The 16,647-nt window shown below is 42.1% G+C and overlaps 1 protein-coding gene across 5 annotated transcripts in view; it reads right to left on the bottom strand.

The window, feature by feature from the left end:
• Positions 1-16,647, bottom strand: part of zbtb44 (zinc finger and BTB domain containing 44) — a 78,053-nt gene that overhangs the window by 25,951 nt on the left and 35,455 nt on the right. For 3 of the 5 annotated variants that reach the window (XR_014090421.1, XM_008425248.3, XM_008425249.3), the window contains exons 3-5: positions 14,604-14,688; positions 13,160-13,311; positions 7,181-7,264 (exon numbers count right to left, since the gene is read on the bottom strand). Coding sequence is in view for 4 of the 5 variants with exons in the window: in XM_008425248.3 (XP_008423470.1) it covers positions 7,181-7,264; positions 13,160-13,311; positions 14,604-14,688 (321 nt within the window). In the remaining variant the exon portion in view is untranslated. Of the gene's footprint in view, positions 1-6,963; positions 7,265-13,159; positions 13,312-14,603; positions 14,689-16,647 lie in introns of all 5 variants that reach the window. The other 2 variants (XM_017308271.2, XM_008425247.3) reach the window with 1 other exon arrangement.

The raw sequence follows: 16,647 nt of genomic DNA, 5'->3' as shown, positions 1-16,647 counted from the left end.
GATTAACAATTTGATGTTTCCCATCTCTGCTGTAAACTTATGGTCACAATATTACTGTGATGTTGTGCAGCCATATTATAAATAGACTTTTAATCTACTAGTGATTATCTGTACCTGGAATGATAATCAAATGAAATACATTTATCTAACTTTGCTAAAGTTTTGGCAATATAACTAATACACAATATTATAGAGGAGGTCAGAAAGCAAAAGCGTTCCAATTCACTTGGCTTTTGCCAAGAATCTTTATACAGCTTGGGATATTGGTGGAGCAGGAGCGCCTTGTTTCCAGCAGCTGACTACTGGTTTCTACCTAAAAGCTCAGCAAAAGCCACAACGTAACAACAAAAGTCACAATGACATTTACGCTAAAATGGAAGTTAGGAAAAACTTGCTACAATAACTTTTGTTGTGGCCTATGCCTTTTGTTGACTCTTCTGGGTCACCATAGGTTTCTGTTTTCACTAACAAGAAGCTCCAGACTAAAAAAGACATAACATAATGTGAAAGCCCATGTTTGCTCATTTTCAGTATAACAGCCGGTCCTTTGAGAAATTCCTAACATTGTTCTCATGTTTGAAATCCCTTTACACATATGGATTATGGCCATTTCATCTGCCCAATGCTAAGACTTTTTGTTGGTCCCATGGCACTGGGACATTTTCATCTAAATGCATTTAAAGTTTACAAAACACCAATTTTTTCTTATTATGGATCAGATTTAGGGTTAAATGGTGTTGGAAATAGGTTTAGAAAAAGAATGCATTTGGAAAAAAATACAGAAATTTTCAATGGAAAACTTGAATAACATTTTATCTGACATCTTGTGAACAATTATCTGACTTGACCACTTTTTGTGAATCTTACATTTATGGGTTTTGCAAAAATTGTAGTTATTCTTATTGTTAGAGCTGTATATTAGCAAATATTGTGATGACAATATCTGTTGCTAATATGCCTATTTTCTTCTTTCCATTACTTTGTCATCTTTAGGCTTTTGAGCAACATCATTAAGGTCAAGTATAAGCCTGTCACGATAAATTTTGCTGGACGATTAATTGTTTAAAAAATTATTGCGATAAACGATAATATTGTTTCAAGACCTTTTGACACTGATTTAATGGAAATGACTAATAATGCCTGCTATTTCCTGCCATCCATAGATACACTTTATTTTCAAAAGAACACATAACACTGGAACTGATAAACTAAATAAACAAAACAACCCAAAACAAAATAAAATGGATTCTCATTCTCCATTAACAAAAAAAATGTACTTGAATAAAAACTAAACAACATAAAGCCAAAGTGGAAATAAATATTGCATTCAACCAAAAGAGTGCAGATTATGAAGTCTGTATACTATATTGTCCTTCAGTAATCACTAGATTTAAATGGAGAAGATGATCCCACTACCTAATGCAATAGTTCACACTACACCATTTGTTGCCCCTATTTTCCCTTTACAACGATCTTAGATCATTGGCCGTTCTAAGATTGTCGCTGGTGATTTCGTAACCGATCATCCTGTAGTGATTTAGATCGTCGTGGCCGCTCCGATCTAAATCAGGGGTTTTCCCCGACTGGGAGCTTAAAGCTGAATGTGACAGGTAGCCAATCAGAAGGCGCAGATTCTCCTCCGTGCTTTCTGAGGGGAAATTATGGAGGGGAATCCCAAACAGCTGACACGGCGCAACCCGAAGTCCAGCGGACATTAGAGATAATTTGTGGAAACAACATTAATATTTAACATCTCGTGCAAATAATATAGAAACGACAAGGAGAGGAGTTGGAGCCAAATTGCTACTGCAGTTGATAAACCCAGTAAGTTTTCAGCTGTTCTTCGTTAACGTGACATAAATAGATTATAATGATTTTCATTCAGTCAGGACTTTACGCTGCATCACAGGTAGATTCTAGTGAAGCATTGATTAATGCCTGATTTTAAAATTAGTTAACTGGACTTATAGCCATTATTTTGGCCCAGGTAGCTGGACACCACACGGCACGACAAACCCAATCGAACCGTCATAACTAGGATTTCTGTCGGCTAATGTGTCTCTCAGGGTTTGAAAATGGGCCGACAACTCGTGTAGTGTGCGCTGGACATTAGACTAAGGAAATGAGGAAGGGAGGGTCAGTGGAGAGCACCGGAGCTGAGCCTTTTTTCAATCAGTGTCATCAATAGAAAGACAAAAAGGCAGGAAGAGACGATAAGCCGATAATTAAAATGAGGTCGATAGGTTTAATTTATCGTGTGATTAATTGATTTATCGTTTATCGCAACAGGCCTAGTCAAGTATGATCCTCTGCCGCCATGAAACTATTCACCCACCTAAATATTACATGATATTACATATTAGCCAACAATTATTGCACTCTAAACAGTCCTTTGCAATGTGAATTTTACACCTGCTGATATTATTACAACTTTTTGGCTATATATTGTGCAGCCCTAATAAGATTCAATGAACACAAAATTGTCTGTAAAACAGCTATAAGCATCACAGCATAATCTGATTCAATTGAATGTGCACTCAGTATTGGATCTCTAGTTTAGTTCAAACAAGTCCAATCACCTGGTTTAAAATGTAAACCTGTATACATGTATACCTGATCAGATGTTGGATATTAAAGCAAAGTATCCAGATGAAATAGTTAAGTTCTGAACACATCTGAATCTGAGACGGGTCTGAAAATCTGCATCTACAGCGCAATAAACATTGTTTTTTTATGTGAAGACGTAGAATGGGAATTAAGAGTCCGCCTGAGCAGCCAGACAATTTTCCACACTTATGATCTCAGGCACTGACCTTCTACCATAAAACACTTGAGCAGTCAATGGCCCATATGAGTCCCGTCAACCTGTGAGGGCTTGAGTTGATTAAGAAGTGGAAAAGTCTGGGGGAGAAGAAAATGTCTGACTTCTTAAAGAAGTATTCTGACTATTATATTTTAAAGACTTTTTGTTTCTATATAACAAAAACTGAGTGCAAACTGAATGTTTATTTTTAATAAGTCCTCTCTGTGAAGACATAAAAATGAATACCTTGACTTTTGGGGGAAATGAACCACTTCTATTTCTTGAAAGACAACACAAGTGATGTAGAACCCACTTGCATTGCTAAATAAATATGGATTTAGTATATTAAAAATATCCTGACCTTTGAATTGTTCACTATTATTAGTAAATACTGATAATAGTGGGAAACCTGCCAGCCTGACTGATTCCAAAAGATTGGAAAATCAGCAGTTCAGATGCTGTATTGTTCATCAGATCAACAATTTAATTAGTCCAAGTTGAACTTTGGAGTTTATTTAGATGGTTTTGTTCAGGAAGGTTTTGGGTAGAAGTGCAAATAAGTGTGATGTCTTAATCGGCAGGACCTGGTTTAACATTATTTTACACACTCTGGGAACAAACTGTACCAAGAAGTGAAACTGATGAGCTCCTTTACGCACAGCGACCTACTCGTTTTGTTGCTGCAGACGGAAATTGTGAGGTGATATACAGACCGGTCAATGGAAAACAAAGTGTAATACGTCTTCAATGCAAATCCTTTTCATAAAACTTGAGCTCCACTTTTATGTCCCTCTTCTGGGTTTTTAATCTTGTCATGAATCATTGATTTTTAATAGAAGGCAGCATTAAGAACTGTTGTTTTTGTGACCACTTTTAATTGAGTTATCAGTTTGTTTTTGTCATGGCAGATCAGGGTCAAGCCGAGGTTTGATGTGCAAATTAATTTTTTTTATTGTAACGTTAACCTTTCTAAATAACTAAATTCCAAATAAACAACATTAGATTTATCTGGAACAGCAAAAAACTGATTTAAGCGATCCAAAACTATTGTCCTAAAATAAGAGTCAGGAACTGATGGTTTTAAAAAGAGTTATTACAGCACCTGTATGGTAATAAGCACTAAGAATTGATTAAATACTGCAGCTTTTTCCTCCTTAGCAACAATCTATCTGGTGACTGATGCTATTATCTGGGTTATTTTTTGTCGTCGTTTTATGTCATAGATCAACTCAGAATGTCACATAACCGTAAGAGGAAAGCAAATTGGACATTTTTAAAAACTATTAATAAATAAAAATCTGAAAAGTGCGGCATGGTTAATATTCTGTGTGACATCAGGAAAACATGCAACCACAATATTACTACTGAATATTGCAGGGTTTACCCCAGTGTGTTATAAGCCTGGAGGCCCGCCATGCTTTACTAGCCCCCCCGCCAGGCCAAGCGTTGCTTGTTTTTGTTTTTAGAAAAAAATAATAATCCAATTTATTTATTTTTACTAATCTTATCCAGATCGCAACGTCTCTATTGCTCTGAGCGTTTCACTGGCAGAGCAAATTTATTTCTAAACAATATGTTTATAGTTTATGCATATAAAGTCGAAGAGCGGACCAATCACACCGTTGGCGCAACTGCATGCTGCCGCCTGCGCTGGCACTGCTTGGTCTCTTAAGTTCACCTCAGCATGGATCATGTGCACCTGCTTTCGCTGACACTAGAGACAGGCTGACCTGTATGGATATTTACATCAACCCCGTGTGGAATGATTTTTATTTGGCAAACTCCACATCAACGTAAGCGTCTAAAATGCACCGCGTTAGCTCTGGTTGCGCAGCTCAATGTGAACCATACGAATAACTTGTAGTAGAGCTTTCCGAGGTGCGTGTTGAGCAAGCGGTGAGAATGACTTATATTTGTGAACATAACATTATGTGTAGTGTTTACAACTCAAAACGCTGCCCAGCGTTTGGCTCTGTCTTCCCTGTAGTTTACGTATGTGTTCCTGGTTGGCCACATACGTTGGTTCGTTAATGGTTAACGAACCAACGTTAACCACTCATCATGCAGGTTTAACTCTCACTCTCCTCGTAGTCATGCTTCATGCTGGTTTTATATTATTTTACTATTTTTTTCCAGTTACACAATGCAACAAACCATATCAAATGCTTTGCTTAGGTAGCCAGAGTTAATGCGCACAGCCGCACGAAGATCTGAAAATCTCAAATCTCACATAGGGGCCCCTTTTGTTGCTAAGAACATCTCCACAGTTCTAACAGCTTATGTGTTAGATTTAGTGAAATCTGGGAGAGGGGGAGTAAGTTTAACTGGCCAACCTTAATAGCAATAAGTTGTAATCGCAGTTCACTAATTTGCATTTGAAGAAGCGCAAATAATTGATATTTTAATCGTATAGCATTTTGCTGGCGATGTTTTCCTGTAACATATAATTACCCAGTAATATTTTTACTTTTCCTGTCTACTTCACATTTTTTCATACAAAAACATGGTGGCCGGCCTCGTCACCCTGACCACCGGGCTTAGCAAGTTTTCTGGGGGAAACCCTGTATTGCAATGGAAATCATAATAAAAAATAGGAAGGAAGTAGCTTCCTTTTTTTCTTGCAACAAATTCCTAGAATGCCAAGTTATTAGCATTCTAGCTAATAAAACCATACAAATGATGGTAGATATAACTGGCAATATATGTAATTGGCAGCCAAAGCTTGAATGCATGGAACTTCATGTCAGAATTCAACTAAATATAGTTGGATTATCGTTATCGGCTTTGGATATAAATATTGGCTCAATTTTTCATACTGGTGCATTTATACTCACCAGTATGAGTATAGATGCACCAGTATAGATACTGGTGCATCTAGCTCAGATGGTCAGATGTGAAGCTCCATCTGAGCTTCACAGATCAGATGGATTTAAACTGAGGTTAAAAAGAAACAAATAAGAAGGGTGTGCAGGGGTTAAGCACAACCCACATATGGAGGCTTTAGTCCTCAACGCAGCAGTCGCGGGTTCGATTCCCGGCCTTGGGGACCTTTGCTGCATGTCTTCCCCCTTCTCTCATTGCCCACTTTCCTGTCGGTTGGCTATCAAACAAAAGCCACTAGAGCCAAAAAAAATTCTAAAAAAAGAAACAAATATGGAGTCTGTTTACTAACCAGGTGACTTACAATGGAAAGTAGTGGCACTGGATTTTAATGGTAATATCAAAGCTAAGTTAATTGGACTAAGTAAAAATCCATGCCACACTTTGCAGATTTTAATAATAATTTAAAAAAATAATACAACCAAACTGTAAATGTACATTAATTTTATCTCCACTGTGCAATGTTGTATGTTATTATGTTGATCTACCACATACAATTCCGGACAAAGTACACAGAATTTTGTGCAACAAAATAAAAAATAAAAAAAATCTGATAAATGAAGTTTTTTTTTTCCCTCTCCGAGTCACACTACCTTTTAGTTTTTATGGGTTTTTGAACATGAATTAACTGATTTCTTTATCTCTATAAATTTATTGCTTTTAATCATCCAAAAATGTTTTACATGTTGGTCTCAATCAAAGATGGATGCATAGTTGGTCGTTAATATTCTTTTGTTTGGTTGTCAAAATCTTTAACAGCAGTTATTAAATTCTGAATCTTCTGGGAATGATGTAGACTGTGGGTCCAACCAGTTGCAGAAGAATGATTTGTGTTTCTTATAAGTAACACTGCATCATTTATGGGAAACTTGAAAATAAATTTAATGATCGATGATAATAATTACTCATTTTGCAATAATAAAAAAAAAATTACAGTCACATCATCACTGCAATACCAGAAAAAAATCTTCATTAAATGCTATTCAGTATTCCAGCCGTCCCTACTGTTTGTGGCATAAATTTCAGATGTAAATAATATTCTGCCTCCAATAAGTTATGAAAAGGTTTAACATCTTGAAATGGAAACCTGATTTGGAATGTGTCATTAAATCTCCACATGTTAAAGCAAAAAACTTCAAATAACTTATCATCTCAGAAATACAACCAAATGAGGAAAACGATCCAATGAACTTCAGACATCAGCATGTAAACTGGAGTTATTTTCTGAACCAGGGGAGATCTGAGTAAATGAGGGGGGCCAACGCCCCCAAACTCCTCACCTGCTCTGGAAGTAGTTTGCTAGCTCGGATGCCTCATGGTTCAGACTCCTCAGGTGTACAATTAAATTGCCAGAGTTGGTGAACATGGCGCCGCATGTTTTGCACTCATAAATCCGCGGCTTGCGGATTATGTGTCGGGAGACCCTCATGTGGTGCTTATATTCACCGAAGGACGTGAATGTGGCGCTACAAATCTGGCACCGGAAACAGCGTTTACCTTCGTGCTTCAGCCGATGCATCTTTAGGGAGTAGGCCCGTGTGAACTTTTTCCCACAGCGATCACACTGGAAAGGTTTAATGCCTGGAGGAACGGGACAAAACAAGGAAAACATAATTCAGTTTAAATTTCTTCCCCTTGTTCCTCCTAAAAGATTCTTCAGTCAACAATTTTTCTCAGTTTTGTCTTTTCAAACTTAATTAAAACTTCTTTTTTTTAAGATCTTGATGCAATTGTATTTTTATTATCAAACAAAATAAAAATAACATCCGGGATGGAAATACTAATATTATATATATATATATATATGCCACCTTATCGTGGTGGAGGGGTTTGAGTGTCCCAATGACCCTAGGAGATATGCTATCTGGGGCTTTATGCCCCTGGTAGGGTCACCCAAGGCAGACAGGTCCTAGGTGAGGAACCAGACAAAGTGCAGCCCGAAGACCCCTATGATGAATACGAACTTTGGACTGCGTTTTCCCTCGCCCGGACACGGGTCACTGGGGCCCCACTGTGGAGCCAGGCCTGGAGGTGGGGCACGATGGCGAGCGCCTGGTGGCCGGGCTTTTACCCACGGAGCCCGGCCGGGCTCAGCCCGAAGAGGAGACGTGGGTCCCCCTTCCGATGGGCTCACCACCTGTCCGAGGGACCAAAGGGGTCGGGTGCATTGTGGTATGGGCGGTAGCCAAGGGAGGGGACCCTGGCGGTCTGATCCTCAGCTGCAGAAGCTGGCTCTCGGGACGTGGAACGTCAACTCTCTGGTGGGGAAGGAGCCGGAGCTAGTGTGCGAGGCTGAGAGGTTCCGGCTAGAAATAGTCGGCCTCACCTCGACGCATGGCTCTGGTTCTGGAACCAGTCTCCTTGAGAGGGGCTGGACGTACTTCCACTCTGGAGTTGCCCACGGTGAGAGGCGCCGGGCTGGAGTGGGCATACTTGTTGCCCCCCATTTGGGCGCCTGTACGTTGGGGTTCACCCCGGTGAACGAGAGGGTAGCCTCCCTCCGCCTACGGGTGGGGGGACGGGTTCTGACTGTTGTTTGTGCTTACGGGCCGAACGGCAGTTCAGATTACCCACCCTTCTTGGAGTCCTTAGAGGGAGAGTGCCCCTCCTGGGGACTCCCTTGTTCTACTGGGAGACTTCAACGCTCACGTGGGCAATGACAGTGAGACCTGGAGAGGCGTGGTTGGGAGGAACGGCCCCCCCGATCTGAACCCAAGCGGTGTTCTGTTGTTGGACTTCTGTGCTCGTCACGGATTGTCCATCACGAACACCATGTTCAGGCATAAGGGCGTCCATATGTGCACTTGGCACCAGGACGCCCTAGGCCGCAGTTCGATGATTGACTTTGTCATCGTCTCATCGGATTTGCGGCCGTATGTCTTGGACACTCGGGTGAAGAGAGGTGCGGAGCTGTCCACTGACCACTACCTGGTGACGAGTTGGCTCCGGTGGTGGGGAGGAAGCCGGTCAGACCTGGCAGGCCCAGACGTGTAGTGAGGGTCTGCTGGGAACGTCTGGCGGAGTCCCCTGTGAGACGGAGCTTCAACTCTCATCTCCGGCAGAACTTCGAACACGTTCCGGGGGAGGTGGGGGACATTGAGTCTGAGTGGACCATGTTCCGTACCTCCATTGCCGAGGCGGCCTATCGGAGCTGCGGCCGCAAGGTCGTTGGTGCCTGTCGCGGCGGCAACCCTCGAACCCGTTGGTGGACACCTTCGGTGAGGGATGCTGTCAAGCTGAAGAAGGAGTCCTACCGGGCCTTTTTGGCCTGTGGGACTCCAGAAGCAGCTGATAGGTACCGGCGGGCGAAACGGCATGCGGCTCGGGTTGTCGCCGAGGCAAAAACTCAGGCGTGGGAGGAGTTTGGAGAGGCCATGGAGACAGACTTCCGTACGGCTTCGAGGCGATTCTGGTCCACCATCCGGCGTCTCAGGAGGGGGTAGCAGTGCAGCACCAACACTGTTTATAGTGGGGATGGTGCGCTGCTGACCTCAACTCGGGACGTTGTGGGCCGGTGGGCGGAATACTTCGAAGACCTCCTCAATCCCACAAACATGCCTTCTGTTGAGGAAGCTGAGCCTGGGGACTCTGGGCTGGGCTCTCCAATCTCTGGGGACGAGGTCGCCGAGGTGGTCAAAAAGCTCCTCGGTGGCAGGGCCCCGGGGGTGGATGAGATCCGCCCGGAGTTCCTTAAGGGGTTGTGTTGGCTAACGCGACTCTGCAATATCGCATGGACATCGGGGGCAGTTCCCCTGGACTGGCAGACTGGGGTGGTGGTCCCCCTGTTTAAAAAGGGGGACCGGAGGGTGTGCTCCAATTACAGGGGGGTCACACTCTTAAGCCTCCCTGGTAAGGTCTATTCAGGGGTCCTGGAGAGGAGGGTCCGTCGGATAGTCGAACCTCGGATTCAGGAAGAGCAGTGTGGTTTTCGTCCTGGTTGTGGAACACTGGACCAGCTCTACACCCTCAGCAGGGTCCTGGAGGGTGCATGGGAGTTCGCCCAACCAGTCTACATGTGTTTTGTGGACTTGGAGAAGGCGTTCGACCGTGTCCCTCGGGGGGCCCTGTGGGGGGTACTCCGGGAGTATGGGGTACCGGGCCCTTTGATACGTGCTGTCAGGTCCCTGTATGACCGGTGTCAGAGTCTGGTCCGCATTGCCGGCAGTAAGTCGGGCTCGTTTACGGTGAGAGTTGGACTCCGCCAAGGCTGCCCTTTGTCACCGATTCTGTTCATTACTTTTATGGACAGAATTTCTAGGCGCAGCCGAGGTGTTGAGGGGATCCGTTTTGGTGGCCTTAGGATCGCATCTCTGCTTTTTGCGGATGATGTGGTCCTGTTGGCTTCATCGGAACGTGATCTGCAGGAGCGGTTCGCAGCCGAGTGTGAAGCGGCCGGGATGAGGCTCAGTGCCTCCAAATCCGAGGCCATGGTCTTGAGCCGGAAAAGGGTAGAGTGTCTTCTCCGGGTCAGGGGGGTCGTCCTGCCTCAAGTGGAGGAGTTTAAGTATCTGGGGATCTTGTTCACGAATGAGGGAAGAAGGGAACGGGAGATCGACAGGCGGATTGGGGCAGCGTCTACTGTGAAGCGGGCGCTGTACCGGTCCGTCGTGGTGAAGAGAGAGCTGAGCCAAAAAGCGAAGCTCTCGATTTACCGGTCGATCTACGTTCCCACCCTCATCTATGGTCACGAGCTTTGGGTCATGACCGAAAGAACGAGATCACGGGTACAAGCGGCCGAAATGAGTTTCCTCTGCAGGGTGGCTGGGCTCTCCCTTAGAGATAGGGTGAGAAGCTCGGTCATCCGGGAGGGACTCAGAGTAGAGCCGCTGCTCCTCCATGTCAAGAGGAGCCAGTTGAGGCTCGGGCATCTGGTAAGGAAGCCTCCTGGACGCCTCCCTGGTGAGGTGTTCCGGGCACGTCCCACCGGGAGGAGGCCTCGGGGAAGACCCAGGACACGCTGGAGGGATTACGTCTCTCGGCTGGCCTGGGAACGCCTTGGGGTTCCCCCAGAGGAGCTGGAAGAAGTGGCTGGGGAGAGGGAAGTCTGGGCCTCCCTTCTGAAGCAGCTGCCCCCGTGACCCGACCCCGGATAAGCGGAAGAAAATGGATGGATGGATGGATATATATATACATACATATACACACACACACACACATTTCACTACCCTTTTGATGCTTGGAAAATAAAAACCGACCACCCTGCTGATTGCGCCAATACCTCTGTGTTGTTTACTATTGCAACAACACATCATCAGTAGGGTAAAACTAACCTGTCTCACAATGGCCTGATCCCAGCTCACGTTCCCCATTAGTGGGTGAACAATCCAACGCTTGGTGAATTCTGCTTCACAATGATAGGAAGAGCCGACATCAAAGGATCAAAAAAGCGACGTCACTATGAACGCCTGGCCGCCACAAGCCAGTTATCCCTGTGGTAACTTTTCTGACACTTCCTGCTTAAAACCCAAAAAGTCCCAAGTCCCCACTATCCTTTTCTGCATCACTGTCACCAGTGTGCTGAATTATTGTTTTTGGTGGCAGACATTGCAGCAGGATGGAGGATGAAAACAGTCACGGTGCTCCTCCTGCTTGGTTACTTCTTGCTTATTGCGCCTTGGTCAGTGTTCATAGTTGAGACTTGTTTACCATTAATTGCTATGTTTAATGGTGCAGACAGTTGTGGTTTCTGACATGGGCAATATGGGCATTGGGCAATCACCCAGGGTGTTATGTTTTTTACGGATGGCAGGAGACCTCTGTGGATTGTGGCACAGAGGTGAAAGCAAAACAGAATGAAGAAGAGTTTGAATTGAACTGGTTACATTTATTTCAGCTCTAAGTATCTAATATCTAGGTATTTTTATGGGAATGTGGATCATTCAGATCAATTTGAGAAGCAATTTTGATAGGTAAACTTAATTTTGTTGTCATGTAGCACGAGGTGCTGGTCTTGGTCTTGATTTGGTCTCGGGTTCGGTGGTCTAGACTACAACTCTGCTACGTGGCTCCTTGGTTGCATGTCTCCCCTGCCAGTTGGATTTCTTTCAAAATAAATGCCACTAGTGGCAAAAAAAGTGAAGTTAGGACAGGAGACCAGATGTTTCCATCCCTGAAATTATGATGCATAGAATCACATATCAAAGTCTAAACTATGTTACAGAGAGTAAACACAATAAAAACACGTTTAATCTGTGGCATTGTTCATTAAAATGGCACATTTCTGATGTTTTAAAATTAAATACGATCGGTACACTTAATGATATTAGCGATTAGGTATTATTCAGCAAGTACTTTTACTTTTAATACTTAAGTATTTTTAAAAGCCAGGACTTTTTTACTTTTACTTAAGTAAAAGGTTAATGTGGTACTTTTACTTTACTTGAGTACATTTTTGTCTGTGTATTTGTACTTTTACTTAAGTAAATTTTTTGAGTACTTTCTCCACCACTGACTGTCACCGACATATGACCAAACAAATAACACATGACCAATGTCCCCCCCGTCCTCCCAGGAAAAAATGGCAACAATATGGAGATAAATATTGGTCGTTAATGTCAGTTTTATTTATCTGACCGAAACCAATATGTCAGTAACTATTAGTCGATATTAGACTAATATCGATAGTCTAATATCGATATTAGCCGATATTAGACTATCGGCTAATATTATCGATGTTGGTAAATATATTATTATATCATGAAAAACTATACAATAGAAACAGATAATTTTTTAGAAAATAACTAAATTATAGTGTCAAAACTTTCAGTGTACTGAAGCTTAAAGACAATTTACAGTGCATTAAAGACATTTCTTGCCCATTTGCGTAGATTAGTGTAAAAGGTAGCCACAACAAATGTCGGAATATGGTGATCAGGAGCATATGACGGAAGTTTTTTTTTTTAATTCCATTTTCAAAACCCCAGGGGAGCACAAAGAAATATCAACGCAGAATACTAGATGTCAGTGAGAGGGATTTACTGCACAAAATACGACCAAGGACAACTGTGCAGGCTTTTTACGTTTCATCGGTGGAAAGGAACCAACAATTAACTTTCCAGACCCAATACCAGCGACTGCAACATCTACGCAAGTATGTTTGCACGATTTTTCTCAGCGGGATAAAAACATCAACATACAATACATGACATTGCAGATTCAGAGGGATTCTTCCTCATGTTTGATTTGTGATGACAGGGATAAATCGGAGAAACTTTGAAGTGATCTGGCACAGGGGACATCATGGAAACATTTATTATTATCTTTGAAATGATAGTGGAATAAATTAAAATTTTTGCCGCACAAACCATCTCAAACCTAACACAAACGTTTGACACCATGCTTGTCTGATTTCAAGAAGGCAAGGGGTTAGCTTCACTCAGGTGTTCTGACTTCCATCAAGGCGGAGTGGGAACGAGCCTGATTTCAAGTGCAAAACATTAATACTGCAATACTTTTGTTTGACTCGGTCCCACCTACCGGAGTGTATGAGCATATGCTGTTTCAGGTTTTGAATGCGTGTGAATCTGACTCCACAGGTTGGGCATTGAAAAGGCCGGTCTGGGCCATTGGTGCCAGGTCGAGCCGATGGGCTTATATAGAGGTGGTATGGATACTGAATACCTTCCAGCCTAAAACAGAAACAAAGAACACCAGAGTCAATTTTGATTTGGTGGATACATGGAACATTACCTATAAGTACTTTTATGTTTACTTTTTAGCGTTAAATCCTACATTTTATATGATATATTCAGGGTTTTCCCTAGTGTATCATAAGCCTGGAGGGTCACCAGGTTTTACTTCCCCGCCACACTAAGTGTTATTTATTTTAAATAGGTTTGTTATACAGCAGTAACAGCAACAATAAAGACTTTTAGCTAGGTTTATAGTTCACATATTGAACTGGGCACGAGGGTGTGCACACCAATTGCGCCATCCCTGAACCTGCCCGCTGGCCTCACATTATTATAATTTCCAAATTATGACGCCGGCTCATGTAACACCAAATTTTTGCAACTTAAGATAAAAACTCAGTGGGCTGCTGGTGGACTGCCCTACCCCCAAGCTTAGTATATTTCCTGGGGAAACCATGAAATATTTAATTTGATAGTTCATGATTTTTGGAAAATTGGTAACTATTGTGAAACTGATTGGATTCCTGCCACATCCAGCATCTGGTTTTAGGTATAATCAATCAATTTCCAATAAAACTGACATATGGAGCTTAATGTTAGTCTTCTTTACCAATCATTCGGTTAGAACAGTCAACACTGTCCAAACTAAAAATTCCAAGGTAGTCTTGCTTATGCAATGCAGAACACCATCTCCTCGGGTGTGACATCAAACCCAGCTTCAACTTCTGAGATCAACAGAACAAAGCATTATTCCGCCAATTACTTGACTAACAAAATATACCAACATATCATTTTATGCAGATAAAAAAGTAACCAGAGGGTAAAGCAAGAAGCTAAAAGATGTTCGACAACCTTCACCACCACTTAAAACCTTAAGGTGGATGCATGTATACATAGGAGGTGTGTGGAAATATGTAATCCTTTCAAAAAAGTGGAGTCCGCACTTCTAACTCTTCCTCAGTTCCATCAAGTTCACACCTTTAAAAAAAATCCCTGGACTAAGTGGTAGGTGAGGATGACAACATGAGTCAGTCGTTTTATGTCTGACATTTGCAGATGATCCTCTTGAATGGAAGTCAGTTCTCATAAAATAAATCACATCTCTTAATTTGACAAAAAAAAGAAATAAGAAATAAAAAAATGAAACCCCACTAGTTAGATTGGGTGTATCACCTCAGGTCCAGATGAATTACCTAAACAGGGGTGGTCCAGACATGCTGTGATGAGCTTCATGTCTATAAGTTGTTTATGACTTATGACACGTTCATGGCAAGTTCTGACAAAGGTACCTCTCATCATCCTCTGCGTGTCCTCCAGCGTTAGAGGTGCTCTGCATGGAAGGCAGGCTTTCTGACACACCTTCATCCATTGATCCTGGGAGGAGAAAGAGGAGCGAGTGATTCATGGAGGCTATACTACATGATGAAACTATATGAAAATGTCTTACACTCACAGAAATACTTAACCCTGTGAGATTTATGTAATTTTATTATGACAAATTTCCATTTAACTTTTTTGTAGAGAATTTTAATGCAAACCTATCAAATAAACTTTACATGATTCATATTCATCAGTGTAATAAAGCCTATTTATGTTTAATTGCATAATCCTTAGGTTTATGTATTTGGTATTATAGTTATATTAATTTAATAAGTATATTTATTTTAAATACATAAAGTACATTGTTTTAATTTCATAACAATCAAGTTATCTATGCAACTTACAATATATTTCTTTGAATTACATGTCATTTAGGCTTATGCAATAAACCAAATTTGATCACATTTATGCTATTCCCTCCCATTCAGTCAACTGTGATGGTAAATGGACTGAACGTATAGTGTTTAGACTCACATTCACCCATTCGCACACACCCATTTATACACAGAGATGCAGATCAGTAGGCAATTTGAGGTTAATGTGCTTTGCCCAGAAGCACATTGACAGAAGGAAGCTGGAATCAAACCTACAACCTTCCAATCACAAGATGACTTTTCTATCCACAGAGCCACAGTAGCTTATCTGCCACATAGACATGAGTGCTGGGGAAAGTACATCCTCTTATACCGTCTTAAGACGGGTGAGTCAACTTAAAGGGACTTTACGGTCACCTACTTGTGAAGGACATTGCGTCCGATTTCCCATTTCACTTCTCATAACTTCAATGAAAAAGAATCATATAAAGTTTAAATATCAGAATCTTGTTTGTTTTACAAATTTAATTATCTAAACTTTGCTAGTACATATTAATTACATTCAATACATTGTAGAATTTATTAGCTAATGTATAATTAATGTAAAGCCCTACAGTGGGGCAAAAAAGTATTTAGTCAGCCACCAATTGTGCAAGTTCTCCCAGTTAAAAAGATGAGAGGCCTGTAATTTTCATCATAGATGTACCTCAACTATGAGAGACAAAAGGAGAAAAAAAATCCAGAAAATCACATTTTCTGATTTTTAAAGAATTTATTTGCAAAATATGGTGGAAAATAAGTATTTGGTCAATAACAAAAGTTCATCTCAATACTTTGCTATATACCCTTTGTTGGCAATGACAGAGATCAAACGTTTTCTGTAAGTCTTCACAAGGTTCTCACACACTGTTGCTGGTATTTTGGCCCATTCCTCCATGCAGATCTTCTCTAGAGCTGTGATGTTCTGGGGCTGTCGCTGGACAACACGGACTTTCAACTCCCTCCACAGATTTTCTATGGGGTTGACATCTGGAGACGGGCTAGGCCACTCCAGGACCTTGAAATGCTTCTTACGAAGCCACTCCTTCGTTACCCGGGTGGTGTGTTTGGGATCATCGTCCTGCTGAAAGACCCAGCCACGTTTCACCTTCAATGCCCTTGTTGATGGAAGGAGGTTTTCACTCAAAATGTGACGATACATGGCCCCATTCATTCTTTCCTTTACACGGATCAGTCGTCCTGGTCCCTTGGCAGAAAAACAGCCCTAATGCATGATGTTTCCACCCCCATGCTTCACAGTAGGCATGGTGTTCTTTGGATGCAACTCAGCATTCATTCTCCACCAAACACGACGAGTAGAGTTTTGACCAAAAGTTCTACTTTGGTTTCATCTGACCATATGGTATTCTCCCAGTCATCTTCTGGATCATCCAAATGCTCTCTAGCAAACTTGAGACGGGCCTTGACATGTACTGTCTTAAGCAGGGGGACACGTCTGGCACTGCAGGTTTGAGTCCCTGGCGGCGTAGTGTGTTACTGATGGTAGCCTTTGTTACTTTGGTCCCAGCTCTCTGCAGGTCATTCACTAGGTTCCCCCGTGTGGTTCTGGATTTTTGCTCACCGTTCTTGTGATCATTTT

The sequence above is a fragment of the Poecilia reticulata genome, chromosome 13 (genome assembly GCF_904066995.2).
Source record: "Poecilia reticulata chromosome 13, P_reticulata-male-v2, whole genome shotgun sequence".
In the NCBI taxonomy this organism is placed as follows: Eukaryota; Metazoa; Chordata; class Actinopteri; order Cyprinodontiformes; family Poeciliidae; genus Poecilia; species Poecilia reticulata.
This window is presented reverse-complemented; position numbering and strand designations above follow the sequence as displayed.